The sequence below is a fragment of the Amblyraja radiata genome, chromosome 3 (genome assembly GCF_010909765.2).
Source record: "Amblyraja radiata isolate CabotCenter1 chromosome 3, sAmbRad1.1.pri, whole genome shotgun sequence".
Taxonomy (NCBI): Eukaryota; Metazoa; Chordata; class Chondrichthyes; order Rajiformes; family Rajidae; genus Amblyraja; species Amblyraja radiata.
In genome coordinates this window covers 105,617,348-105,644,673 of record NC_045958.1, presented here as the reverse complement: position 1 = coordinate 105,644,673, position 27,326 = coordinate 105,617,348, and the positions used below count along the sequence as shown (strand labels likewise).

Genomic DNA, 27,326 nt, shown 5'->3' with positions numbered 1-27,326 from the left:
GGAAGCATAGAGGAAAACAATATCTTGAAAACCAAGAACCACAGATGCTGCAGCATCCCACTCTGTCACACCTGTGATCGGAACATCTCAGCCTAGATTGGTCTGCCCAGCCTCCTCCGTACACTATCACAACTCAACTGACACGATTATTTGAGAATGGATGACAAACAACAACTAATTCTGGAATTCGGGCAGTCACGATGGCACAGCAGTACAGTTGCTGCTCTACAGTGCTTACAGCGCCAGAGTCCCGGGTGCGATCCTGGCTACGGGTGCTGTCGGAACGGAGTTTGTACATACATCCCCATGTCCTTTCATATTCGGCAGAGAAAGGAATATCTAACTTCTGCAGTTCCCTTAAAGCCCTGTCCCACTTAGGAAATCTGAACGGAAACCTCTGGAGACTTTGTGCCCCACCCAAGGTTTCCGTGCGGTTCCCGGAGGTTTTTGTCAGTCTCCCTACCTGCTTCCACTATCTGCAACCTCCGGCAACCACCTGCAACCTCCGGGAACCGCACGGAAACCTTGGGTGGGGCGCAAAGTCTCCAGAGTTCAGGTTTCCTAAGTGGGACAGGGGCATTATCCTTTCATCCTATCCACTATAATACCTTTCAACAAACCTCCCCAGTCTTTGTAGCCAACTCACTCCATATACCCAGAGTTTGTGGGCATCATGGTGGCGCAGTGGTAGAGTTGCTGCCTTGCAGCGCCCGAGACCCGGGTTCCATCCTGACTACGGGTGCTGTCTGTACGGAGTTTGTACGTTCTCCCCGTGACCTGCGGGGGTTTTCTCCAGAATTTCTGGTTTCCTCCCACACTCCAAAGACGTACAGGTGTGTAGGTTAATTGGTTTGGTGTAAAAGTAAATTGTTCCTACTGTGTATAGGATACTGTTATTGTGCAGGGACCGCTGGTCGGCCTGTTTCCACGTTACATCTCCAATCTAAACTAAAAATAATAATCTGATGCTTTCTGAAATGCTGAGGTGATTATCAACTCCTTTCACTGTTGGAACTACTTATTAATTTATAATTAAAAAGGCATCTAGTTATCCACATCTGCTTTGGAAAATAAGTCAGATCAGTGAACTCTGACAGACAAATATTTGCATTTGCAACATCTCCTGGAGTAACGCTGCCACTACGTCCTAATGCGACTGTTTCTCAATAATCGCTTCCTGGATCCATGCCACACCACAGGCAGACCATGTGAAATTAATTCAGTTCAGTTTAGCTTATTGTCACGTGTTCCTAGGTACAGTGAAAAGCTTTTGTTGCGTGCTAACCAGTCAGCGGAAAGACAGTACATGATTACAATCGAGCCATTCAGGAGGTGGGTAGGTAAAGTCAGTAAAGTCCGATCAAAGATGGTCCAAGGGTCACCAATGAGGTAGATAATAGTTCAGGACTGCTCTCTGCTTGTGGTAGGATGGTTCAGTTGCCTGATAACAGCTGGGAAGAAACTGTCTCTGAATCTGGAGGTGTGCGTTTTTACACTTCTATATCTTTTGCCTGATGGGAGAGGGGGGGAGAGGGAGTGGCCAGGGTGAGACTGGTCCTTGATTATGCTGCTGGCCTTGCCGAGGCAGTGTGAGGTGTAGATGGAGTCAATGGAAGGGAGGTTGGTTTGTGTGATGGTCTGGGCTGCGTCCACAATTTGCTGCAATTTCTTGCGGTCTTGGATGGAGCTGTTCCCAAACCAAGCAGTGATGCATCCCGATAAAATGCTTTCTGCGGCGCATCTGTGGAAGGTGGTGAGGGTTGTTGTGGTCATGCCAAACTTCCTTGGTGAGCTTTCGTGGACGTTGCTTCAAAATGGGTGGTCCAGGAGGAGTTGTGGTCATATTGACTCCCAGAATTTGACGTTTTCAACCATCTCTACTTCGACACCATCAATGCAAACTGGGCAATCTGTACCTCTTCACTTCCTGAAGTCGATCACTATCTCCTTTGTCCAGCAGACGTTAAGACAAAGCCAGTACACAGAGTGAAAGCTCACTCTGTGTTGAAGTGTTCCTTGTATAAGATGGCTGACCACGTGGGCTCGCCCAGAACGTACTGTCTCAGTGGCAAGATTGCCCTTGTCAGTCAAAGCTGCCTTTGATTTAAAACTCAACACATTATGAGCTGGTGATAAGCAGACCGGCTGCAGTGCACGGCTCACTGGAGGCCCTGCAGCAGAGGCTTAGGGCTCGGCTGGACCGGGCGCCGCTCCAAGAGGCTGAGCACGTGGACTGCACGCGACCTACAGCGGTGGAGCAGCGGCGGCGGACACCACGGCAACGCTTGGCCAGGCCCACCCTGCAACGTCACCATGACAACGGGCCTTCATGGTCAGGTCAAGATCCCTGCACTTACAACAACTGGGACTTGAAAATGGTGCTAAACTGGCGACTCTGTACGACTTTTATATTCTCAGTGGTACGACTGCTGTACGCTTGTACTGTATCTGAGATGTATCTAAGCGCTTACAGTGATATGCATAGTGATACCTGTACTGAACTGTATTAGTGTGAAGAAAGATCTCGACCAGAAACGTCACCTATTCCTTCGCTCCATAGATGCTGCCTCACCCGCTGAGTTTCTCCGGCATTTTTGTCTACCTTCGATTTCTCCAGCATCGGCAGTTCGTTCTTAAACGAACTATATACAAACATGAGTTTCACTTGTCCTCGGCACAAGTGACAAATAAAGTACCAGACCATAAATTATAAAGAAGAGAGGGAAGAAGGGAAAGAGATGGAACTTTTGTTTACCTTCCATCACAGTGAGGAATGTGGGGCAATCGCTGTGGTGGATAGTCATGTTCAAAATGCATTTGTTGCTCTCTTTATTGGCTGGGCTGTGTAGCAATCCAAATTTCACTGTTACCTTTAATTGGTACATGTGACAATAAACAAAGCTTGAAACCTTAAACCTATGGTGCATCATTACCACCAGATCAGGGGAACTTGATATCAGAGAGACAGATGCTGGAATTAGGAGCAAAGAGCAAGCTGCTGGGTCAGAAACATCTCTGGAGGGAAATGGACAGTCGGCATTTCAGCTCGGGACCCTTCCTCGCGACTGAAAGAGCAGAGAGATAGCCGGTATCAAGAGATGGGGGGGATATTGGTAAGATAAGTGGTAGATGCATCTCGGTGAGGAGGTGTTGATGGAGCCTTACAAAAGGCCCCCATCAGTAGTGGTCTATTTAATTACTAAGAGTCAGTGTATCTTGGTAATAGCCAATCAACACATTCTATGTTCCAGATAAACACTGACACCATTTAGTTTACTTTAGTTTAGTTTAGAGATACAGCGCGGAAACAGGCCCTTTCGGCCCACCGAGTCCGCGCCGACCAGCGATCCCCGCACACTAACACTATCCTACTCCCACGAGGGGCAATTTACATTTACACCAGGCCAATTAACCTACAAACCTGCACGTCTTTGGAATGTGGGAGGAAACCGACGATGTCGGAGAAAATCCACGCTGGTCACGGGGAGAACGTACAAACTCTGTACAGACAGCACCCGTGGTCGGGATAGAACCCGGGTCTCTGGCGCTGTGAGGCAGCAACTCTAACGCTGCGCCACCGTGACGCCCTGGCAGCTCCAGCTCATTCAGGAGGTCACAGGTCTGCTGCCAGGCTCCGACTACCAGCCACCCAGTAAGGCGACAACAAGTTGGCTTCACCCACACAACTTTCCAAGATTCATATGCAGGTTTATTTTTGGCCTCCTGAATGTCTTTGAGGCCGGCTTACCTCTTTAAGGTTAGAGTTACAGAGACCGTAACCATGGATTGACGACCTCTTGGCTATGAGCAAGAGCACAGAGGTTCCACGCACACACACACACGCACACACAGGGTGCTTCTCACCTGTCTCTGCTCCATGACCCCTTGCATGGCATATTTGGGAACACAGTTCAGAGAACCAGAGGTCAGTGGCTTGATTTTTGCATTACTTGTTCTGAATTTATTCCAATAACTAATGATCCCCACAACATAGAGCGGCAGGGTGGCGCATCTGCTCGAGCCGCTGCCACACCTGGGTTCGATCCTGACTTCGGGTGCCATCCATGTGGAGTTTGCACGTCCTCCCCGTGACCGCATGGGTTTTTATCCAGGTGCTCAGGTTTAGGTTATTTTAGTTTAGAGAATGCGGAAACAGGCCCTTCGGCCCACCAGGTCCGTGCTGACCAGCGATCCCCGCACGCTAACACGATCCTGTATGTTTCCATCAACATTCCAAAGTAGTATGCGTTTGTATTGGCCTCTGTGAATTCCCCCCCCCCCCCGCCCCCCCCGAGTGTGCAGGGAGTGGATGCAAACGCCCAACTTCGGCAGAAAGGAAAGTGTGGGAAGTTAGTATAATGGACAATAGGTGCAGGAGTAGGCAATTCGGACCTTCGAGCCAGCAGCGCCATTCAATGTGACCATGGCTGATCATCCCCAATCAGTACCCCGTTCCTGCCTTCTCCCCATATCCCCTGACTCCGCTATCTTTAAGAGCACTATCTAGCTCTCCCTTGAAAGCATCCAGAGAACCTACCTCCACCGCCCTCTGAGGCAGAGAATTCCACAGACTCACAACGCTCTGTGAGAAAAAGTGTTTCCTCATCTCCGTTCTAAATGGCTTACCCCTTATTCATAAATTGTGGCCCCTGGTTCTGGACTCCCCCAACATCGGAAAAATGTTTCCTGCCTCTAGCGTGTCCAAGCCCTTAACAATCTTATATGTTTCAATAAGATCCCCTCTTATCCTTCTAAACTCCAGAGTGTACAAGCCCAGCCGCTCCATTCTCTCAGCATATGACAGTCCCGCCATCCCGGGGATTAACCTTGTAAACCTACGCTGCACTCCCTCAATAGCAAGAATGTCCTTCCTCAAATTAGGAGATCAAAACTGCACACAATACTCCAGGTGTGGTCTCACTCGGGCCCTGTACAACTGTAGAAGGACCTCTTTGCTCCTATACTATATAAAGGATAATATAACAAGACGTTCAGAAAATACTAATTTCTGAAAATGGCCCATCTGCAACTGGCTTCTCAACCTCTCAACTAAGAAGGAACTACAGATGCCGGTTTAAACTGAAGATAGACACAAAATGCTGGAGTAACTCAGCTGGTCAGGCAGCACCTCTGGAGAGAAGGAATGGGTGACGTTTTGGGTCGGATCTTGAGAAAGGTCTCGACCCGAAACGTCACCCATTCGAGTCTGGAGAAAGGGAGGAGGTAGAGGGGCAGGAGGTTGCAGGGGACAGTACCTGGGGAGGGATGAGTGTACCTCGGAGTTGTGGAGGGGGTGCAAAAAGACTGCACAAGGAGTATGAAGAAGACTGCAAAAAGCGGTGAGCACTGCCCGCTCCATCATGGGTACTGACCTCCTCACCGTCGAAGGGATCTACAGGAGGCACTGCCTCAGAAAGGCAGCCAGCATCACCAGAGACCCACACCCACCCTGGCCACACTCTCAACTCACTCCTACCATTGGGAAGAAGGTACAGGAGCCTGGAAACTGCAACGTCCAGGTTCAGGAACAGCTGCTTCCCCACAGCCATCAGGCTATTAAACACTACAACCTCAAATAAACTCTGAATTATGATAGACTATTATTGTTATTATTGCACTATTATTGTTTGTTTGCTTTTTTTGTGTACATATGTGTGTGTGTGTGTGTATATATAACTTTTTTTCTCTCTCTGGTTTATCATATTGTTTACAGAGTACTGAAGAAGGGTTTCGGCCCGAAACGTCGCCTATTTCCTTCGCTCCATAGATGCTGCTGCACCCGCTGAGTTCCTCCAGCAATTTTGTGTACCTACTGTGTTTACACATTCTGTGGTGCTGCAGCAAGTAAGAATTGCATTGTTCTATCTGGGACACATGACAATAGCTGGCCCAAAAGCTCGCCGGACATGGAATATCGGGATGGAGTCACTGGAAACGCGAGGCGTGGAGAGCAAAGGCGGTAGGAGAGTAAAGCGGGGTATTGCCTCCAGCGTCGTTGTCGGCTGCAGGCGGTTGCCCCCGGAGCACAAGATGGCCGACGAGGAGGGGAGGGACGACGGTTCGTGGGCTGAGCCGGTCGCGGGCCACGGAGGGGATCGGGAGCCTCTCCGGAAGAATAAACACGCGGGAATCCAGACTTTGAACGATGAAATAGCGCAAACACAGCTACGGCATTATACGCAAAATGAATTTCACTCTGTAGTGTTTAATTGCATATATGACAATGAATACCCATTTAGTTTAGAGATACAGAGCGGAAACAGGCCCTTCGGCCCGCACCGACCAGCGATCCCCGCACACTAACTATCCCACTGGGGACAATTTTTACATTTCCCAAGCCAATTAACCGACAAACCTGTACGTCTTTGGAGTTTGGGAGGAAAACAAAGATCTGAGAGAATACCCACGCAGGTCACGGGGAGAACGTACAGACTCCATACAGACAGCACCCGTAGTCGGGATCGAACGCGGGTCTCCGGCGCTGCCTTCGCAGTAAGGCAGCAACTCTACCGCTGCGCCACCGTGACCGCCCTGGAACCATTGGAAGATGTGACTGGTGGCGGGACCAGGTTGAAGGTGATGGAAATGCTGGAGAATAGTTATTATCTATGCTCTGCATATTAATAGAATGAGAAGACATAATTTATTGAAAGGGAAATCATATTTGATAAACCCAACTGCCGATTTTTGAGCGTGTCACACCCAAAAACAGATTAGTTACGTACGTACTTAAAAAGGCAAGACTCCGTGATTTACCATTGACCGGTTAACAGCTGTCTCTTTCTCCGGATTCGGAAGAAAAGGGTATGAGGAATTCTAATTTCAATACAAGAGGCAAGAGGAAGGATAGGCATTAAAGGGTGTTCACAGAACAGGTGCAATGCAGTATTTACAATGAAAAACTAAATCACGTGGTCTTGTTTGACTATTACTTAACTACACATACTATAAACCATGAACAGTAGAGTCTAAAGTCCACCGATAGTTACTCAACGCCACACCACTAGTCTAGTGAAGTTGCTGTGGAAGTCCTTGGTAACGATAGCGATTCAAGATTACCTTTGTTATCTTAAGAAGGTACGTCTGCACTGGACAACTCACAATTTTTCAACAGACTTAAAGTGATCAAAATGGAAATATACACATTAATAACCTCTTTAATAAAAACTCTATGTGACTGGTCACTTGGTGGCAAAAACAGGAAAGTAGATTATTATATGAATGGTGGCTGATTAGGAAAAGGGGAGATGCAACGAGACCTGGGTGTCATGGTACACCAGTCATTAAAAGTAGGCATGCAGGTGCAGCAGGCAGTGAAGAAAGCGAATGGTATGTTAGCATTCATAGCAAAAGGATTTGAGTATAAGAGCAGGGAGGTTCTACTGCAGTTGTACAGGGTCTTGGTGAGACCACACCTGGAGTATTGCGTACAGTTTTGGTCTCCTAATCTGAGGAAAGACATTCTTGCCATAGAGGGAGTACAGAGAAGGTTCACCAGACTGATTCCTGGGATGGGAGGACTTTCATATGAAGAAAGACTGGATAGACTCGGCTTGTACTCGCCGAAGAATTTAGAAGATTAAGGGGGGATCTTATAGAAACGTACAAAATTCTTAAGGGCTTGGACAGGCTAGATCCAGGAAGATTATTCCCGATGTTGGGGAAGTCCAGAACTAGGGGTCACAGTTTAAGGATAAGAGGGAAGTCTTTTAGGACCGAGATGAGAAAATCATTCTTTACACAGAGAGTGGTGAATCTGTGGAATTCTCTGCCACAGAAGCTAGTTGAGGCCAGTTCATTGGCTATATTTAAGAGGGAGTTAGATGTGGCCCTTGTGGCTAAACGGTTCAGGGGGTATGGAGAGAAGGCAGGTATGGGATGCCGAGTTGGATGATCAGCCATGATCATATTGAATGCTCAATATGAATATTGCAGGCTCAAAGGGCCGAATGGCCTACTCCTGCACCTATTTTCTATGTTTCTATGTTCTTCGGCAAGCAACGACTGATGTTTCTGGGCTATGACATGTTATCACCTTACAGTGACGCATCGAGGAGTGCAAGTCCGTAGATCTCCGAGTGTTGTAAGCAAAGTTGATGCCTTACAGCGCTGGAGACCGAAGTTCCATCCCGACTACGGGTGCTGTCTGTACGGAGTTTGTACGTTCTCCCCGTGACCTGCATGGATTTTCTCTGAGATCTTCTACACTCCAAAGACATACAGGTTTGCAGGTTAATTGGTTCGGTGTACGTGTAAAATTGTCCTCAGTGTGTGTAGGATAGTGTTAGTGTGCGGGGATCGCTGGTCGGCGCGGACCCGGTGGGCTGAAGAGCCTGTTTCCACTCCGTATCTCTAAACTAAATGGGGTGGGAGATGGCAACCTCCACGTGGTCCGTCCTGTTTCGACGAATGCAATCAACCTGGCGTGCACAATCAAATAGATCAAATAGAACAAGTTGTGCTACACCTTTAGGCTGTGCACGCCATAAGCAGGAAGAAGAACTAAACTAAATCTAATGCCACATCTCAGCCTTCTACGCTATAGAGATAAAATCCATAGCCTGTCCACTCTCTCTGTATAACTCAAGCCCTCCATCCCAGCGACATCCTTGCAGATCTTTTCTGCACCCTCTCCAGTTTAAAGACCTGCTCCCTATTGCTAGGTAACCAGGACTGCACAGAATTCGGATAGATCATATTAAAACCTTTCCTGAAGAAATGTGCCCTTAATATTTCCATGAATCTTACAGGGATATGGTTAAACCATAATGTTCTGGAGGAACTCAGCGGGTCAGGCAGCATCTGTGAAGGGAACGGACTGATGACCTTTTGGGTCGAGACCCTCCTTCAGACCGACATGGAATTGGGTATCTCCTGTGCAGATAATTGGGATAAGTCTGAAGAAGGATCTCGACCCAAAACGTCACCCATTCCTTCTATCCAGAGATGCTGGATCTTATAGAAACATATAAAATTATCAAGGGATTGGACAGGCTAGATGCAGGAAACATGTTCCCGATGTTGGGGGAGTCCAGAACCTGGGGTCACAGTTTAAGAATCAGGGGTAGGCCATTTAGGACTGAGATGAGGAAAAGAAACGTTTTCACCCAGAGAGTTGTGAATTTGTGGAATTCTCTACCACAGAAGGCAGTGGGGGCCGATTCACTGGATGCATTTAAGAGAGAGGTTGATTGAGCTCTGAGGGCTAGCAGAATCAAGGTGTATGGGGAGAAGGCAGGAACGGGGTACTGATTGTGGATGTTCAGTCATGATCACATTGAATGGTGGTGCTGGCTCGAAGAGCCGAATGGCCTCCTCCTGCATCGATTGTCTATGTATCTACGTATCGATGCTGCCTGCCCCGCTGAGTTGCTCCAGCTTTTTGTGTCTATTGAGACAAACAATATCCTGCCAGATTGATGAAATGGTATGAATCGTAGCAAGGGCCCAGAAGTGTTGGGCTCAACTTCCTAACATTGGGTTTCTCATTTAATGCATGTAATGCTCTTTGCTTTTATCCGCCTGAAATCACGGTGTCATTTAATTCCAGGTCAACAATGGTCCAAGCCGCACAATCGGGCGACTAGAAAGAAACTAACAATGAACGACATCAAAGAGTTACTTATTAAGTGAATCACATTCCTGATTTCCCAAATCAGTGCGGCGGCGCTGCCTTGATCGTGCCTGAACTATATAACCATATAACCATATAACAATTACAGCATGGAAACAGGCCATCTCGACCCTTCTAGTCCGTGCCGAACACATAATCTCCCCTAGTCCCATATACCTGCGCTCAGACCATAACCCTCCATTCCTTTCCCATCCATATAACTATCCAATTTATTTTTAAATGATAAAAACGAACCTGCCTCCACCACCTTCACTGGAAGCTCATTCCACACAGCTACCACTCTCTGAGTAAAGAAGTTCCCCCTCATGTTACCCCTAAACTTCAGTCCCTTAATTCTCAAGTCAGCTGCTTTTAACTCTGCTGATAAACTCGCTGCAGTAACCCACGCACAGATAGAACAGGGCATATCGAGTCACAGTGTGGCTGTGTACAGAGACTTGCCAGCAAGGAAGGCTGCTGTGCCCAGTGCACCAGAGTAGAATGACATGTTAGTTAGATAAGTAATTAGATAGTTAGTTTAGTTAGTTTGTTAGTTTAGTTTAATGTCACGTGTGCCAAGGTACAGTGAAAGGCTTTTGTTGCGTGCTACGGAGGGGTTAGGAGGGAAGAGATACATCAGCCGCGATTGAATGGCGGAGTAGACTTGATGGGCCAAATGGCCTAATTCTGCTCCTATCACTTATGACCTATCCAATCAGCGGAAAGACAACACATGATTACAATCGAGCCATTTGCAGTGCGCAGATACATGATAAGGGAGTAACGTTCAGTGCAAGGTAAAGCCAGTAAGGTCCGATCAAGAATAGTCCGAGGATCTCCAATGAGGTAGATAGTAGTTCAGGTGCTGTTCACTCACGCTTGCCAGCACGTACAGCCTTGACTACGGGTGCTGTCTGTACGGTTTGTATGTTCTCCCCATGACCTGTGTGGGTTTTCTCCGGGTGCTCCGGTTTGCTCCCACACATACAGGTTTGTAAGTTAATTGGCTTGGTAAAATTGTAAATCGTCCCGATTATGTGTAGGATAGTGTAAGTGTAAGGGGATCGCTGGTCGGAGCGGACTCGGTGGGTCGAAGGGCCTGTTTTCATGCTGTATCTCTGAACAAGGGGGAAGATACAGAGTGCAGAATATAGTTCTCATCATTGTAGCGCATCAGTTCCAGAGACAAAGTCCAATGTCTGCAATGGGGTAGAGGTGAATCGGCCAGCACCCTAGCTTATGGAAGGACCGTTCAGAAGCCTGATAACAGAGGGGAAGGAGCTGTTCCCGAGTCTGGTGGTGCACGCTTTCAAGCTTCTGTTCCTTCTGTGGAGAAGAAGGAATGACCGGGGTGGGACAGATTTTAGATTATGTTGGCTGCTTTTCCCGAGGCAGCGTGAAGTGTATAAAGTTAATGGTGGGGAGTCTATCGGTGTGACGGACTGGACTTTACCTACAACCCTCTATGGCGGATAGGGCGTCCCGATGGCGCAGCGGTTGAGTTGCTGCCATTCAGCGCCAGAGACGCGGGTTCGATCCTGACTACGGGTGCTGTCTGTACGGAGTTTGTACGTTGCCCCCGTGACCGTGTGGGTTTTCTCCAAGGTCTTCGGTTTCCTCCCACACTCCAAAGACGTACGGGTTTGTAGGTTAATTGGCTTGGTATAAATGTACATTGTCCCTAGTGGTCATATTTCTGCTGGATCTCTAAAACTAAAAATAAAACACTTGTGCATATCATTTGCCAAAAAAAAAAATCATCTTTTGACTCTTGACACGAGGAAAGGCAAGAATACAAATCAACGTTACAAGAACCAAACAGCATCACCTCAGTCTAACTGTGTGTTGACAATGATAGTTATGTCACTTGTCTGAAGAATGGTCTCCAAAACATCCCCACGTCCTTCTCTCCAGAGATGCCGCTTGTCCTGCTGAGTTACCCCAACATTGTGAGTCTGTCTTCGACAATTACGCTACATTGTGTAGCAGCAAAGCAATCAACGGTCCGGTGGGGTATATGAGCGTTCCTGTCCGCACCCATCTTAGAACCTCCAAACTCACGAGCGACTAGTCTTATTAGACGTAATGACGTCAAGTTGGGAAAAGGGGAAGTACAACGGGATCTGGGGGTCCTTGTACATCAGTCTATGAAAGTAAGCATGCAGGTACAGCAGGCAGTGAAGAAAGCGAATGGCATGTTGCCCTTTATAACAAGACAAATCGAATATAGGAGCAATGAGGTCCTTCTGCAGTTGTTCAGAGCCCTAGTGAGACTACACGGGGAGTATTGTGTGCAGTTTTGGTCCCCTAATTTAGGGAAGGACATTCTTGCTATTGAGGGAGTGCAGCGTAGGTTTACAAGGTTAATTCCCGGGATGGCGGGACTGTCATATGCTGAGAGAATGAAGCAGCTGGGCTTGTGCACTCTGGAGTTTAGAAGGATAAGAGGGGATCTCATTGAAACATATAAGATTGTTAAGGACTTGGACACGCTAGAGGCAGGAAACATGTTCCCGATGTTGGGGGAGTCCAGAACCAGGGGCCACAGTTTAAGAATAAGGATTAAGCCTTTTAGAACGGAGACAAGGAAACAATTTTTCTCACAGAGAGTGGTGAGTCTGTGGAATTCTCTGCCTCAGAGGGCAGTGGAGGCAGGTTCTCTGGATGCTTTCAAGAGAGAGTTAGATAGGGCTCTTAAAAATAGCGGAGTCAAGCGATATGGGGAGAAGGCAGGAACAGGGTACTGATCGGGGATGATCAGCCATGATCACATTGAATGGCGGTGCTGGCTCGAAGGGCCAAATGGCCTACTCCTGCACCTATTGTCTATTGTCTATTGAATTGCTGCTATACTGGCACACAGCCAACTGCAGGCACTGGGAGTCGGATGTAGAGTAATGGACTATTGGCAGGAAGACAACATTACTATAGCTGAGTCTGGTGTCGAGACAACAACCTCTCTCTCAATGTCAGCAAGACAAAGGAGATAGTGATGGGCTTCAGGAAGTGAAGCGGTTCACATACCCCAACTTGCACGTACGGCGCCGAAGTAGAGATGGTTGAAAGCTTCAAGTTCCTAGGATTCAATATCAATAACATGGTCTCCTGGACCACCCATATTGAAGCAATGACCAAGAAAGCACACCAACACCTCCACTTCCTCAGAAGACGTAGGAAGTTCGGCATGTCCCCAACAACTCTCACCAACTTCTACAGATGCGCCGTGGAAAGCGTTGTACCGGGATGCATCACAGCACAGTTTGGGAACAGCTCCATCCAAGACCGCAAGAAATTGCAGAGAATTGTGGACGCAGCCCAGACCATCACACAAACCAACCTCCCTTCCATTGACTCCATCTACACCTCACACTGTCTCAGCAAGGCCAGCAGCATAATCAAGGACCAGTCGCACCCCCGCCACTCCCTCTTCTCCCCTCTCCCATCGGGCAAAAGTATAGCAGTGTGAAAACGCACACCTCCAGATTCAGGGACAGTTTCTTCCCAGCTGTTATCAGGCAACTGAACCATCCTACCACAACCATCGAGCAGTGCTGAACTACTGTCTACCTCATTGGTGACCCTCGGACTCTCATTGATCAGGCTTTGCACTAAACCTAGCACTACGACTGGTCAGCACGCAACAAAAGCTTTTCACTGTACCTCGGTACACGTGGCAATAAACTAAACTGTAACTGAATGGATCGACAGTAAGCTGACTCTTAATTCTTTGGATCTTGCAAGGAATTACATGTACTTAATTGACAGCACAAAATCTGCCAAGCAGACCAACAGCAGTACTCATATCCCATATCAACCACTTCTCACACAAACTCTAACACACACAGAATGAACAGCACAAGAGAACATTTGGAGCCCGAAGAAGCATCTGGAGCCGAAATGCCACCTGTCTGTCTCCTCTAGGGATGCTGCCTGACCCACTGAGTTACTCCAGCACTTTGCGTTCTACACAAGATTCCAGCGTCTGCCGCTCCTTGTGTGTAGAATATTTGGGCCACTGTGCCTGCAGACGCTCTGTGGTTACTTAGTTAGTTAGTTTAGTCTATTGTCACGTGTACCGAGGTACAGTGAAAAGCTTTAGTTACGTGCTAGCAGAAAAACAATACATGATTACAATCAAGCCATTCACAGTGTATGGATACATGATAAGGGAATAGCGTTTAGTGCAAGGCACTGCCCCCCCCCCCCCCCATATTTCAAAACATTTATGTCATGATCATATTGCCTAAACTTTCAGGTTAAGCTTACCAATATTCCTGGTCTCACACTGACCATTTATTCAGAAGCCATTGAAAGGTACAGCAGTAATATTAGTCCAAGTGGGAGAGTCTAGGACTAGAGGTCATAGTCTCAGAATTTCTTTAGTCAGATGGTGGTGAATCTGTGGAATTCTTTCCACAGAGGGCCGAGGAGGCCAAGTATTTTTCAGCCCATTGAACCCATGCCTCTTCTTCTTCTTACCGAGTCCACATCACAAGATTGAAAGTTGTTCAGCCAGGGCGGAACACACTTCTCGGCATCTGCATACAATGGTGTCTGTCTTGTCGCTTCTTGTGCGTGGTGGTGGAAAGATTGGTGGAGATAGGGCCGCGACGTGAACGCTCTTTCCTATACACTCATTTATATCAATCTTTCCTTTTCATTCTCCCCACCTTCTCATCAACTGCCCCGCAAGATTTCACCACCCCCTACACCAGAGGTTCCCCAGGCAACTTTAGTAGCACATAACAATGTTATTTCACTTATTTATGAACAACTAATGATGAACAGATTACCAGAACCAAACACAGTCAGTCAATGAGAAAAAATAGGTACAAATCCAGAATTAACACATTTACCCCCTGGGTAGGTGAAATTTACCCCCTGGGTAGGCGAAATTTACCCCTAGGGTGGGAACCCTTGCCTTAAACATTCCAGATGATTTGGCTAGCAGCCGATACATCCGTTCAGTTCAGTTTAGTTTATTGTCAGATGTACAGTGAAAAGCTTTTGTTGCGCGCTAACCAGTCAGCAGAAAGACAATACATGATTACAATCGAGCCATTCACAGTGTAGATACATGATAAGGGAATAACGTTTAGTGCAAGGTAAATCTAGCAAAGTCGGATCAAAGGGTAGTCTGAGGGTCATCGAAGAGGTAGTTAGTAGTTTGGCATCTGAACTACATGTTTGTGGTGTGGGAGGGAATCAGAGCACCCATGGGAAACCCAAGCAGGAACAGGGAGAACGTGCAGACTCCACGCAGACTGCAGCCAAGGTCAGGATGGAGCCAGGGGTCTCGGGCACTGAGAGGAAGTGGCTCCGTCAGCTGCGCAACCGTGCCACCAGACACCTCCCCCACAACTTGGCAACATAGGCTTCCTAACTTGAAGCACATGGTCGAGAAAACCTTGACACAAATTAACTTACCATCTGAAGAATAAACAGAGTCAACGAAAACCACAGCCAGGAAGTACCAGATTAACCAGAGTGCCGCCATTGTTGGATCCAAATTGATCTGTAAGAGAAAGATCCACATTAAACTTCATATCCTCCAATACGTTTTGTCTCCCTCAGTCAACCTGCTGTCGTTCAGTGTCTCTGCCACAAGTTAAATTTCGCTTGGGCAGCTTACAACCCAGCGATACGAATATTGATTTCTCTAACTTCAAGTAAACCTTGCTATCCCTCTCTCTCTCCGTTCCTCACCCACCCTAGTCGTCGTACTAGTTTCACTGTCATCCTGTTGTGTTCGTCTGTCTGTATCACTCCTTATCACCCAGCCCACAATGGACCATTGTGGGCTCCACCTTTCCCTGATCATCGTGACTTTTTTGCATATCTTTCATTCATATGTTCTATATCTCTCTACATCACCGTCTGTATCTCTCGTTTCCCTCTCCCCTGACTCTCAGTCTGAAGAAGGGTCTCGGCCCAAAACTTCACCCATTCCTTCTGTCCAAAGATGCAGCCTGTCCCGTTGAGTTACTCCAGCCTTTTTGTGTCTATCTGGGGGTTTAAACTAATCTGGGAAATCATAGTCACAGATAAGAAAATGAATGCAAGTATAGAGAGGAGAGCAAGAAAATCTAGTAAATAGGAGAGGCTGGGGAGGACAAGGAGTGAAGGTCTGACATGTTAACGGCCTGTCGCAGGTAGGCGATTTTTTCGGCGACTGTCGGCGACAGTCACAGTCGTTGCAGGTCGCAGAAAAACCGGCGACTGGACTCCCCCTACAACAATGTCTACGGCAACCTATCACCTAGTCGACGTAAAGGTACGGACAACCGGCGACCCATCAGGACGCCCACCTACGACCACACCTACGACAACCTACGTCCACACAGGCGACAACCTACGACCACTGAAGTCAACCTACATCCACCCACGACAAGCTACGACCCTGTCGGTGACAACTGAAGACAATTCAGTTGCTGGTACCTGACGTAGGTTGACGTTGGTAGTCGCTGATAGAATTCACCAAAGTCAGTACTGGCGACAACCAATATCACCTGGCGACAACCTGCGTCATCCTGGTGACAACCTGCGTCATCCTGGTGACAACCTACCACAGCACCTACGACAGGAGAAGACAAGCTACGTCAAGCCCACAGTCGCCGAAACGTTTTGAACGTTTCAATATCCAGCGGCGACCAGAAAAAGGTTCTGACTCTTTAGACAACTTGAGGAGATGACTAATGACCATACAGGTGTCACCCCGCGACCATGTGGCGACAGCCTAGTCACCTGTAGTCTCCAAAAAAAATCGCCTAAGTGGGACAGGCCCTTTAAGTTGCATTTTCTTTCCTGCAAGAAGTTGGACAGGAACCGATGCACTTAGAGCATGGATCGACACATCGGACTGTGATATTAGTCCTAGTGGGAGGGTCTAGAACTAGAGGTCATAGAATCAAAGGATGTTCTATTAGGAAGGAGATGAGGAGAATTTTCATTAGTCAGAGGGTGGTGAATCTGTGGAATTCATTGCCACAGAAGGCTGTGGAGGCAAAGTCAGTGGATATTTTTAAGGCAGAGATAGGTAGATTCTTGAATTGCAAGGGGTTATGGGGAGAGGGCAGGAGAATGGGGTTAGGATGGAGAGAAAGATCAGCCATGATTGAATGGCGGTGTAGACTTGGTGGGCCGAATGGCCTAATTCTACTATCACATGATCTTATGATGATAAATATTACAGTGACATGGTTGAGGAATGGGTGGATCTGGCAGCTCAATGTCCTAGGGTCTAAAGGCTACCGAGATGACCCATTCAGATAGGATGGGTCCATAGGTCAAAGTCATAAATGGGAAAAGGCTGTCTGACCCACTGAGTTATAGTCATAGAGTGATACAGTGTAGAAACGGGCCCTTCGGCCCAACTTGACCACGTGTCCCAGCTACACTAGTCCCACCTGCCTGCGTTTGGTCCATATCCCTCCAAGCCTGTCTTATCCATGTACCAAGAGTTACTCCAGCTTTTTATCTTCTGATTTCAATGGCGCCAGCCAGGAACTCTGTAACGTTGATTGGGAGAGTCAGTTTGCATGGAAATGACATCTGGCAAGTGGGAGGCTTTCACAAGTGAGATAAGAAGAAGTCGGGGACAGCATGTTCCAGTGAAAGGCATGGCTGGCAGGCAGGCAGGTTCAGGGAACCTTGGCTGATAAGAAAAATCAGAAAATAGGAGGGATATGCCAGGTAGGCAAAAGGTATCAAGTGAGTCCCTTAAGGAGTAGTGGGCATGTGAGAGTACCCTTAAGGGGATAACTAGCAAGGCAAAAATCATACGTTGGGTGGCACGATGGCGCAGCGGTAGAGTTACTGCTTCACAGCGCCGGTGACCCAGGTTCGATCCCGACTACGGGTGCTGTCTGTACGAAGTTCGTACGTTCTCCCCGTGACCTGCGTGGGTTTTCTCCGCCATCTTCGGTTTCCTCCCACACTCCAAAGACGTGCAGGTTTGTAGGTAAATTGGCTTGGTATAAATGTAAACTGACCCTAGTGCGTGTAGGATAGTGTTAGTGTGCGGGGATCGCATGTCGGTGTGGACTCGGTGGGCCGAAGGGCCTGTTTCCATGCTGTGTCTCAAACTAAACATGTGATATAACATGTGATAAGTCTGGCAGACAGGATGCAAAAGAATTCTGAAAGCTTCCATAAGTGTACTAGGAGCCAAAGGTCTAGCCTTAAGGATCAGTGTGGTGATCTGTGCATGGAACCATAAGAAATGGGAGAGGTCTTATACTTCTCATCTGTATTTACCGCGGAGAAAGAAATAGAAACTAACGAGTTCAGCGGAAGCCACAGTGAAATGGAGCATGTTAGCATTAAAGAAAGGTGGTGCAGGCTTTGGAGAGGATGCAGAAGATCATAAGGAATAGGAGCAGAATTAGGCCATTCGGCCAAACAAGTCCACACCGCCATTCAATCATGGCTGATCTATCTCTCCCTGCTAACCCCATTCTCCTGCCTACTCCCCATAACCTCTGGTACTAGGTTTACCAGCATGCTGCCTGCATGAGAAGGTAAGGATGGCTGGTCAAACTTAGATTGTTTTCTCTGGAGTGTCAGAGGCTGAGACCTGATCGAAGTATGTAAAATTATGAGAGGCTTAAATCGGGTAGACTGCTTAGTTTAGTACAGGTACAGCACGGAAACAGGCCCTTCTGCCCACCAAGTCCGTGCCAACCAGTGATCCCCGCACACTTGCACTATCCTATGTTGTGGTGTTTTATGCAACACTCCCCTCGCCTTCATCTCCACTGAAGACAGACACAAAATGCTGGAGTAACTCAGCGGGACAGGCAGCATCACTGGAGAGAAGGAACACCCGGATGATTCTCTTTCCCCTGACTATCCGTCTGAAGAAGGGTCTCGACCCGAAACGTCACCCATTCCTTCTGTCCAGAGGCGCTGCCTGTCCCGCTGAGTTACTCCAGCATCTTGTGTCCATCTTTGGTGTAAACCAGCATCTGCAGTTCCTTCCTACACATTTCGGCTGCTCCGCTGCGAGATCTCCTCAAGGTATGCCCACTTTGAAGAAGTTCTCCTCCTCTCTCCGACGAGGGTTCTTCAACATCCTCTCTCGCTGCTCCCCGTCTGTGATTCCTCTTGCCCTCCGACGCTACCACCGCGTTTTAAACCAGACTTGCGACAACAGGAAGAAGGGTCTCGACCCGAAATATCACTCATTCCTTCTCTCCACAGGTGCTGCCTGTCCCGCTGAGTTACTCCAGCACTGTGTGTCTATCTCCTTCATATCTACCCCGGGATATGTCCTGTCCCACCAACAAGACTGATCAAGTAGAGTTACTTGTTCAATGGTTGGCAATTGGGCAGGAGCTACTCATGGGAATCCTATGCCTTAGGTCAGAAGGGATAGAAGTGGAATTAGCCCATTTGGCCCATCAAGTCTACTCTGCCATTCAATCATGGCTGATCTATCTCTCCCTCCGAACCCCATTCTCCTGCCTTCTCCCCATAACCCCTGACACCGCACTAATCAAAACCAATTCATTGGGCGTTGGGTCCCAGTCAAACATCTGCCTACCATGTTTCCTCAGGAACAATTAATAAATTGAACTGCCAGTTTGGGATATCTATGGGATAGACACATAGACAATAGGTGCAGGAGTAGGCCATTCGGCGCTTCGGGCCAGCACCGCCATTCAATATAATCATGGCTGATGATCCAAAATCAGTACCCCGTTCCTACTTTCTCCCCATATCCCTTGATTCCGTTAACCCTAAGAGCTAAATCTAACTTTCTCTTGAAAACATCCAATGGATTGGCCTCCACTGCCTTCTTTGGCAGAGAATTCCAAAGATTCACAACTCTCTGGGTGAAAAGGTTTTTCCTCATCTCCGACGTAAATGGCCTACCCCCTATTCTTAAACTGTGACCCCTGGTTCAGGACTCCCCCATCATCGGGAACATTTTTCCTGCATCCAGCCTGTCCAACCCCTTATGAATTTTAAATGTTTCTATAAGATCTCCTCTCATCCTTCTAAATTCCAGTGAATACAAGCCCAGTCGACCCATTCTTTCATCATAGGACTGTCCCGCCAACCCGGGAATGAACCTGGTGAAGCCAACCACACGAGACTTAGCGCAGCTGGTGGGGGCACTGGCTCACAGCGCCAGTGACCCGGGTTCGATCCTCACTACTGGTGCTGTCTTTATGGAGTTTGTACGTTCTCCCTGTGACCGCGTGCATTTTCTCCGGGTGCTCCAGGTTTCTCCCACTTCCCAAAGACGTACATGTTTATAGGTGGTTTGCCTTTGGTAAAAAAAATTGTAAATTGTCCCTCGTGTGTGGGATAGTGCTCGTTTAGTTTAGTTATACAGCGCGGAAACAGACCCTTTGGCCCATCAGCGATCCCCGCACACTAACACTCTCCTACACACACTGGGGACAATTTGCAATTATACCAAGCCAATTAGCCTACAAATCTGTACGTCTTTGGTGTGTGGGAAGAAACGGGAGATCCACGCGGGTCAGAGGGAGAACGTACAAACTCCGTACAGACAGCAGCCATAGTCAGGATGGAACTCGGGTCTCTGGCGCTGTGAGGCCGCAACTCTACCGCTGCGCCACCATGCCGTGTACGGGGCGATCGCTGGTCGGCGCAAACTCAGCGGCCCGTTTCCGCGCCGTATCTCTAAAGTATGAAGTAAAGATTGTTGCTGTGCTCGAGGTCTCCTTATATACGAAGCAAATCGGTAGCATGTACTGTAGTTACAGTAAATAACTGGGGCCTTTACTACAAACAGAAGAGGAGAAAACGGTAAAGGACTGGCTGCAACTGCGCAGGTTGTCAGAGATTACACACCAAGTACACTGCATGCAGGTCATAGAGTGATACAGTGTGGAAACAGGCCCCTCGGCCCAACTTGCCCACAACGGATAACAATGTCCCACCTACACTAGTCCCACCTGCCTGCGCTTGGTCCATATCCCTCCAAACCTGTCCTATCCATGTACCTGTCTAACTGTCTAACGTTGGGATAGTCCCCGGCTCAACTACCTCCTCTGGCAGCTTGTTCCATACACCCGCCACCCTTTGTGTGAAAAAGTTACCTCTCAAATTCCTATTAATTCTTTTCCCCTTCTCCTTAAACCTACGTCCTCTGGTCCTCAATTCACCCACTCTGGGCAAGAGACTCTGTGCATCTACCCGATCTATTCCTCTCATGAAGGTCTCCTTCCGAAAGAGGTTTCAATCAAGGCAGCTCAGAGAAGGTTCTCTAGGTTGCTGGGTTCTTAGAAGCAACAACAAGCAGGATGAACAGAACCTCATATTTCACGGGCAGTTTATAACCCAAGCAGTATGAATATTAATTTCTCTAACATCAAATAACCCGTGCAACCCCCCCCCGGGCATCCCACCCCCACCCTAGTTCTCCAACGTGTTTCCCTGTCCTCCTGATTAATTTTATTGTTAGTTTGCCTCCTTTTCACCTTCCCCTCAGCCAAATGTAGAATGATCTATTCTTCATATTTCCCTCTCCCCTGACTCTCAGTCCGAAGAAGGGTCTCAACCCGAAACGTCACCCATTCCTCCTCTCAGCAGAGATGCTGCCTGTCCCGCTGAGTTACTCCAGCATTCTAACAACTAACACTATGACCCCATTTTCAATGGACTTCCCAGGGACTGAGAACATGTTTATTCTTGTGGGAATAGCAAGAGCTAGAACATCAGGAGCTTTTAAGAGACATTGGACAGATATATGGATGGGAAGATTTTAGTGTACTAAATGCAGGCAAATACTCAGTATGGACAAGGTGGGCCAAAAGGCCTGTTTTGTTGCCGTATAACTCTTGTGGCTCTATAACCAAGTTTCATAGCTTCAGACGGTGCGAGACGGTGCATTTAAAAAGGGGGGTATCTCTTCCCTTAAAGGGTTACAAATCTCTCTATATCAGAGGCTCAAACACCACTGTTGAAATGATTTGGGGCCTACTAAAAGGGTTAAGGGAAACAGGCAGTAAAGTGGAGCTAAAACAAACATCAAACCAACCATCATCTTACCAAATCACAGTATGTCTTAGCCTTGTTCCCATTTTTTTGGTTCTTAAATGATTTCTTACACCTCAAACATGACCTCACCATTGGGAAGATGAAGTTGACTCTTCCCCCCGCACCAATGCCCACTTCCCTTTCCCCGCCAGCTTCTTGTACAAACATGGCTGTTCTACTTTCACAATGAGCAATCAAACACTCTCTGCCCTTCACCCTGTGGGGAGATACCCCCACCACAGTATCTTCATCTCGTCAGGATCATGACTAGCAAATGCCCACTTCTACTTTGTCCATCTTTTCTTAAGCAGATCTGGTTATTTTGTTGTGTTTAGGAAGGAACTGCAGATGCTGATTTAAACCGAATATTGCTGGAGTAACTCAGCGGGTCAGACAGCATCTCTGGGGAAAGCAATAGGTCTTAATAAGTCGCAAGAAGGGTCTAGACCCGAAACGCCACCCATTGCTTCTCTCCAGAGATGCTGCCTCACCCGCTGAGTTACTCCAGCATTGTGTGTCTATCTTCTGGTTATTTTGTTCACAACTTCAGTCAGCTTTTGACCAATTGGTGTAGGTTTATTATTGTCACCAGTGCCAAGATACAGTGGGGAAAAAAAGTGTCAGGGCTACAGAGAAAGTGCAGACGTTGTTCCTGAGTCTGGTGGTACAGGCTTTCAAACGTTGGTATTTTCAGCCTGACGTGAGAGGGGAGAAGGGGGAATGAGCTGGGTTGTGAGTGGTCCTTGATTATGTTGACTGCTTTCCCGAGGCAGTGTGATGTGGGGGAAAGCTGGCCCGTGTGATCTATTGGGCCGAGTCCACAACTTCATGCGGTCTTGGGGCAGAGCTGTTGCCAAACCAAGCTGTGATGCATCCAGATTGAATGTGGAGGAAGTGACTGCGGTTGCTGGTTTAAACCGAAGATAGACACAGAAAGCTGCAGTAACTCAGCGAGACAGGCAGCATTTCTGGAGAAAAGGAATGGGTTTCGGGTCGAGACCCTTCTTCAGACTGAGAGTCAGGGGAGAGGGAAACGAGAGATATAGACAGTGATGTGGAGAGATATAGAACAGGTGAATGAAAGATATGCAAAAATTGAACGATGATAAAGGAGACAAGCCATTGATAGGTGAGAACGAGTTACAGACAATGAGACTCAACAAGACGAGATGACCTGAAATGTAAGTCTGAAGAAGGGTAACCTATTTCTTCTCTCCAGAGATGCTGCATGTCCGGCTGAGATACTCCAGCATTTTGTGTTTGTCTTCATGCATCAGGATAAGATGCTGTTTACAGTGCATCTGTAGAAATTGCTACTAGAGCCTCATAATTCTTGCATGATCTAATCTACCGACCTGTAGACATGCATTCTATTTCCATCACAAAAGACGGGAAACGCAAGATCAGGTAATCGCATAAATATTGACTTAAAAAGCACTCGTGACCTCAAAACCAGTGGGTCACAAACAATTAGTTCTCTAACATGTACAAGGGAAAGAGATTTGTCAGTCTCGCCCACTCACCATTCTTATCCCACAGCGACGTGGTTGACTCATAGCAGCCCTCTGCAACGGCGCAGCAATCACGCAAAGTACAGGAGCAACGGGGTTTTTAACATTAGTTTATGCTTTCGTTTAGTTTATTGCAATGAGTACCGAGGTACAGTGAAAAGTCTAGTTTTAGTTTAGAGATACAGCACGGAAACAGGCCCTTCAGCCCACCGAGTCCGCGCCGACCAGCGATCCCCGCACACTAACACTATCTGACACACAGTCGGGACAATTTACAACATTACCAAAGACAATTAACCTGCGAGCCTGTGCGCCTTTGGTGAGTGGGAGGAAACCGGAACACCCAGAGAAAACTCACAGGGAGAAGGTACAAACTCCGTACAGACAGCACCCGTAATCGCAATCGAGCCTGGGTCTCTGGCGCTGTGAGGCAGCAACACTACCGCTGCGCCACCTTGCCGTCCCAAAGCTTTTTTGTTGCGCGCTATCCAGGCAGCAGAAAGACTGTACATGATTACAATCAAGCCGTCCACATTGTACAGATACTGGATAAAGGGAATAGCGTTTAATTCAAGATAAAGTCCAGTGTGTTTAACATTAGATATCTGTACTGAAGTACAACATCAGATCTAAAGCTGCAAGTTTAATGAGTTTGGTGACAGCTTTACCTGGTGCAGAAATAAACTATTATTGATTTAATTATTAAAATAAATAGTAATCTGATCCACTTGTACTTTTAGTTCTTGGATCAATTTAAGATTGTAATAGACAACAGACGATAGATAATGGACCATAGATGCAGGAGTAGGCCATTTGGCCCTTCGAGCCAGCACCGCCATTCAATATGATCATGGCTGATCATCCATAATCAATACCCCGTTCCTGCCTTCTTGCCATATCCCCTGAGTCCGCTATCTTTAAGACCTCTCTCTCACTCTCTCTTGAAAGCATCCAGAGAATTGGTCTCCACTGCTTTCTGAGGCAGAGAATTCCACAGATTCACAACTCTCTGTGTGAAAAAGTGTTTCCTCAGCTCCATTCCAAATGGCTTACCCATTAATCTTAAACTGTGGCCCCTGGTTCTGGTCTCCCCCAACATCGGAAACATGTTTCCTGCCTCCAGCGTGCCCAAACCCTTAATCTTATATGTTTCAATAAAATACCCTCTTATCCTTCTAAATTCCAGAATATACAAGCCCAGCCGCTCCATCCATCAACATACGACAGTCCCGCCATCCCAGGAATTAACCACGCTGTACTCCCTCAATAGCAAGAATGTCCTTCCTCAAATTAGGAGACCAAAACTGCACACAATACTCCAGGTGTGGTCTCACTAGGGCCCTGTACAACTGCAGAAGGACCTCTTTGCTCCCATACTCAACTCCTGGTGTTACAAAGGCCAACACGCCATTCGCTTTCTTCACTGCCTGCTGTACCTGCATGCTTACTTTCAGTGACTGTAGTAAGTGTGTAGTAGTAAGTAGTAAGACCACAGTGAAACTTAGTATGATGACCAGGGTGGGGGAGGGATGGAGAGGGAGGAGAAGCAAGGGTTACTTCAAGTTAGGGAAATCAAATTCACGGTTGTAAGCTGCCCAAGTGGAATATGAGGTGCTGTTCCTCCAATTTACATTTGGCCTCACTCTGACAGTGGAGGAGCCCAGAAGAATGGCGGCGCTGGCTTAACAGCTGCGGTCCGTCTGTTTTTTTCTTTCGTTTTTTTCCTTGTCATATTTTAGTTAATTTTGTTTTATTAAGTTGTGTATGTGTGGGTGGGGTGGGAGAAACATGCTTTGGTCTCTTCCTTCGGGGGATGCGACTTTTTCTTCGGTCGTATTCCCCGTCCCCGTCTCCGTCTGCACCGAGGCCTAATGGCGGAGCTGGCGGCATCGGAGCTGTAGCAGCGGCAGCAGCGGCGGAGACCCGACTCGGCACCGAAGCTGTGGCGGCGGCAGTGGCAGTGGAGACCCGACTCGGCACCAAAGCTGTGGCGGCAGCGGCAGCGGCAGCGGCAGCGGCAGCGGAGACCCGACTCGGTCCTGGAGCTGTGGCGGCGGCAGCAGCAGCGGAGACCCGACTCGGCCCTGGAGCTGTGGCGGCGGCATCAGCAGCGGAGACCCGACTCGGCCCTGGAGCTGTGGCGGCGGCAGCAGCAGCGGGGACCCGACTCGGACCTGGAGCTGTGGCGGCGGCAGCAGCAGCGGAGACCCGACTCGGTCCTGGAGCTGTGGCGGCAGCAGCAGCAGCGGAGACCCGACTCGGTCCTGGAGCTGTGGCGGCGGCAGCGGTGGCTGCAGCAGTAGCGGAGACCCGACTCGGCCCCGAAGCTGTGGCGGAGGCGGCGGAGACCCGACTCGGCCCCGAAGCTGTGGCGGAGGTAGCGGCAGCGGAGACCCGACTCGGCCTCGGAGCTGTGGCGGAGGCAGCGACCACCCGTGGGAGTTTGAACCGTCGCCTCGGCGCAGAGGGAGAACAAAGAGGGAAGAGACAGAGAATTTAAGATTTTGCCTTCCACCACAGTGAGGAGGTGTTTGGTGAACTCACTGTGGTGGATGTTAAATTTGTGTTGATTGTGTGTTTTTGTCATTTTTTAAATTATATGTATGACTGCAGGTAAACAAAATTTCGTTCACACCGAAAGGTCTGAATGACAATAAACAAATCTAATTTAATCTAATCTAATCTGACTGATGAACAAGGACTCCCCAGATCTCGCTGTACTTCCCCTTTTCCCAACTTGATACCATTCAGATAATAATCTGCCTTCCTGTTTTTGCCACCAAATTGTGGCAGATTACGCGATTTAGATTATTTCCCCTTGGCGCTGCCTTATTTACACCATATTGTACAGTTACCACCACCATATCCTTGCTGAGAATAACCAGATGGTTTTATGCGAACTGTACTCTGCTCTGCAGACTCGCGTCTACTCTTCACACATAAATTAGACTTCGTCAAACCTTCCCCCATCCAAATTAACATCCTGCGTGCCAGCTGATCACTAATTAAAGTCCAATCTCAGGAGAAATCACGCAACTGAAGCAACTTAATTTAAAGCTCAGCCTAATTTCCACGACTGTTGGAAGTTCCATCTGCTCAATATTCTCACAATCATTCCGACCAAGAAAAATATGACCACAGTCACAAGAGAAATGGACAGGCACTTCAGTGATCACAGCAGAGTTTAGCCTGAAGAAGGTTCTCGACCTGAAACGTCGTCACCCATTCTTTCTCCCCAGAGATGCTGCTAGTCCCACTGAGTTACTCTAGCTTTCTGTGTCTATCTTAGTCTAGTTTAGTGATACATCGTGGAGACATGGAGAATAGTGTGGACTATATCAGCTCGGCGATCGTTTCACTGGACACCTCCGCTCAGTCCGTCTAAACCTACCTGATCTCCCGGTTGCCAAACACTTTAACTCCACCTCCCATTCCCACACTGGCCTTTCTGTCCTGAGCCTCCTTCATTGTCAGATTGAGACCCAGCGCAAATTGGAGGAACAGCACCTCATATGTCGCTTGGGCAGCTTACACCCCAGCGGTATGAACATTGACTTCTCTAACTTCAAGTAACCCTTGCTTTCCCTCTCTCTCCATCCCTCCCCTTCCCAGTTCTCCGACCAGTCTGACTGTCCCCGACTACATTTTATTTCTGTTTGCTTTGTTACCTTCTCCCAGTTGACAATGATCTATTCTACATTTTCCTTGTTCCCCATCCCCTTTGATGTCTCGTTCTCACACCTTCCACTTCTTTATCTCCGTGTCGCCCCCCCTCCCCTGACTCACAGTCTGAAGAAGGGTCTCGACCCTAAACGTCACCCATTCCTTCTCTCCAGAGATGCTGCCTGACCCGCTGAGTTACTCCAGCATTTTGTGTCTATCTTCGGTTTAAACCGGCATCTGCAGTTCCTTCCTACACATGGAAACAGGCCCTTCGGCCAACCGAGTCCAAATCGAGATCGCTCTTCAAACTAGTTCTATGTTATCCCACTTTCTCACCCATACCCTGCTTGCAAGGGGAGGTTTACACAGGCAATGAACCTACAAACACGCACGTGTTTGGGACAAAATCACAATATTCGACACATGGGCCACAATGTCCGATGTGTATAAAATTACGAAAGGGAATACAGAGTGAAGACACAGAGTTTTTCCCCGACGTAGCAGAATCACAAATCCAAGTACCT

The 27,326-nt window shown here is 48.0% G+C and overlaps 1 protein-coding gene across 1 annotated transcript in view; it reads right to left on the bottom strand.

Annotated features, from left to right (window-relative positions):
- Positions 1 to 25,319, bottom strand: part of ghr (growth hormone receptor) — a 118,897-nt gene extending 93,578 nt beyond the window's left edge. The window contains exons 1-2 of the mRNA XM_033018512.1: positions 25,314 to 25,319; positions 15,041 to 15,128 (exon numbers count right to left, since the gene is read on the bottom strand). Of these exons, the coding sequence (XP_032874403.1) occupies positions 15,041 to 15,110 (70 nt within the window). The 5' untranslated portion in view covers positions 15,111 to 15,128; positions 25,314 to 25,319. The remainder of the gene's footprint in view (positions 1 to 15,040; positions 15,129 to 25,313) is intronic.
- Between the last annotated feature and the right edge of the window lie 2,007 nt (positions 25,320 to 27,326).